General features: G+C 70.5%; 1 protein-coding gene across 1 annotated transcript in view; it reads left to right on the top strand.

Moving 5' to 3' along the window:
• Positions 1–2: 2 nt before the first annotated feature.
• The window catches only part of PPP1R9B (protein phosphatase 1 regulatory subunit 9B), a gene marked incomplete at its 5' end in the record, with an annotated part of 10,205 nt that continues 8,496 nt past the window's right edge, over positions 3–1,711 (top strand). Inside the window, one exon of the mRNA XM_026057842.1 lies at positions 3–1,295. Within this exon, the coding sequence (XP_025913627.1) occupies positions 3–1,295 (1,293 nt within the window). The remainder of the gene's footprint in view (positions 1,296–1,711) is intronic.

Here is a 1,711-nt window from a genome sequence, read left to right as displayed (position 1 = left end):
CGGGGACCGGCGGGCTGCGGAGCGCATCCCCGCACAGGAACGCCTACGAAGCCAGCATCCAGGCCCTCAAGACCACAAAGGATGCTGACGGCGAGGACGCCAAGAAAGCCCGGAGCAAGAAGTATGGCTCCAACGTCCACCGGATCAAGAACATGTTCCTGCAGATGGGCACGGCGCCGGGCGCCGAGGGCRCCTGCGACTTGGCCAAGGCCAAGGAGAAGCCCGTCCGCCTCTCCTTGCCCCGGGCCAGCAGCCTCAGCGAGACCATGGACCAGGGCACCCTCCTCAAGCTGGGCACCAGCGTCTCCGAGCGGGTGAGCCGCTTCGACTCGAAGCCCGACAAGCCCTTCTCCAAGYTGCAGGAGACCCGCAAGATCTTCGAGAGGAGCCTCCAGGAGAAGGAGACCACCAACAAGCTCCTGCTGCGGAAGGAGCGAGCCGGCTTCCAGGACCGAAAGCTCGACGTGGTGGTGAAGTTCAATGGCAGCACCGAGTCCTTGGACAAGCTGGACACGGAGGCCGTGTCGCCCACCGTCAGCCAGCTGAGTGCCGTCTTCGAGAAGGCCGACCTGCGCAACAACCTGCACAAGACGCCGGGCAAAGTGGGGCCGCTCAACTCCAAGCTKGTCAGCAAGCGCTCCCGGGTCTTCCTGCAGGGCCAGGACGCGGGCAAGGCGGAGAGCCGGCCAAGCGACGGCCCCGCGCTCCAGGCCCGGCTCCGGCAAGCCGAGGAGGAGAAAGGGCCAAGCAAAGGCAGCCGGCCGGCGGAGAAGGACGGAGGCAGCGCCCGGGGGCCCAGCGTGCAGGAGGTGTGCAAGATCAAGCCGGTGGAGGTGGAGGAGAGCGGCGAGTCGGAGCCGGAGCCGGAGGCGGGCGAGCGGGCGGAGGAGCCGGCGGGCGAGCCGGCGCTGCCACCGGAGCCGGCCAAGGGGGCCGAGGCGCTGCGGGCCGAAGCGCCGGTGCCCGCGGGCCGGGAGGCCGGGCGCGGGGCCGAGAAGCACCTGGAGGGGGGCGAGGAGGCCGCCTACCCCGAGGAGGCCGGCAAGGGCGAGCGGGCGGACGAGGGCGACCTGTACGACGAGTCCAAGAAGGAGGACTTCTCCGAGGCGGACCTGGTGGACATAAGTGCCTACAGCGGGCTCGGGGAGGACTCGGGGGGCAGCGGGCTGGATGAGGACGAGGAGGCCGATGGCCTCTACGAGCCTGAGTCCAGCTGCGTGGAGATCCCCGGGCTGTCCGAGGAAGAGGAGCCCGTCCCCAACCGAAAGATCCAGTTCAGCACGGCGCCCATCCAGGTAAGCCGGCCGGCGGCATCCTTCCCCGGGGGAATGACCCGGGGAGAGCCGGGAGGAACGCAGGCTTCCGGGGGCATCGCTCTGCCCCTCCGRCCTCCTCCCTCCCCTTGGGCTTTGGGCAACCTCTTGCTCCGTGTCCCGGTGCCCAGGCCTTCGCGGGCACGACGCTCCCCGGGGTGGCAAAACGCGGCCGGCTCTGGGGATGTCCCCGGGCTCGGTGGGCACCGCCGCGGTCCGGCCCGGAAAAGGGCTCCGAGATCCCAGGCCAGAGTGAAGAGCTTTGATTTGCCTCCCGCTCCCGCGCCCCAGAATAACCCTTCGGGGGTACCCGGCGGGGCTGCGGGCTGGCGGATGGCCCCGGTGCCGCGGCAGGGGGTGCAGCCCGGCCCGGTGCGACACCCGGCGCCACGGCATCC

This window comes from Apteryx rowi, unplaced genomic scaffold (assembly GCF_003343035.1).
Source record: "Apteryx rowi isolate R43461 unplaced genomic scaffold, aptRow1 scaffold_1404, whole genome shotgun sequence".
Lineage (NCBI taxonomy): Eukaryota > Metazoa > Chordata > Aves > Apterygiformes > Apterygidae > Apteryx > Apteryx rowi.
Note: the sequence above shows the minus strand (reverse complement) of the source record. Positions and strands in the feature narration are given on the sequence as shown.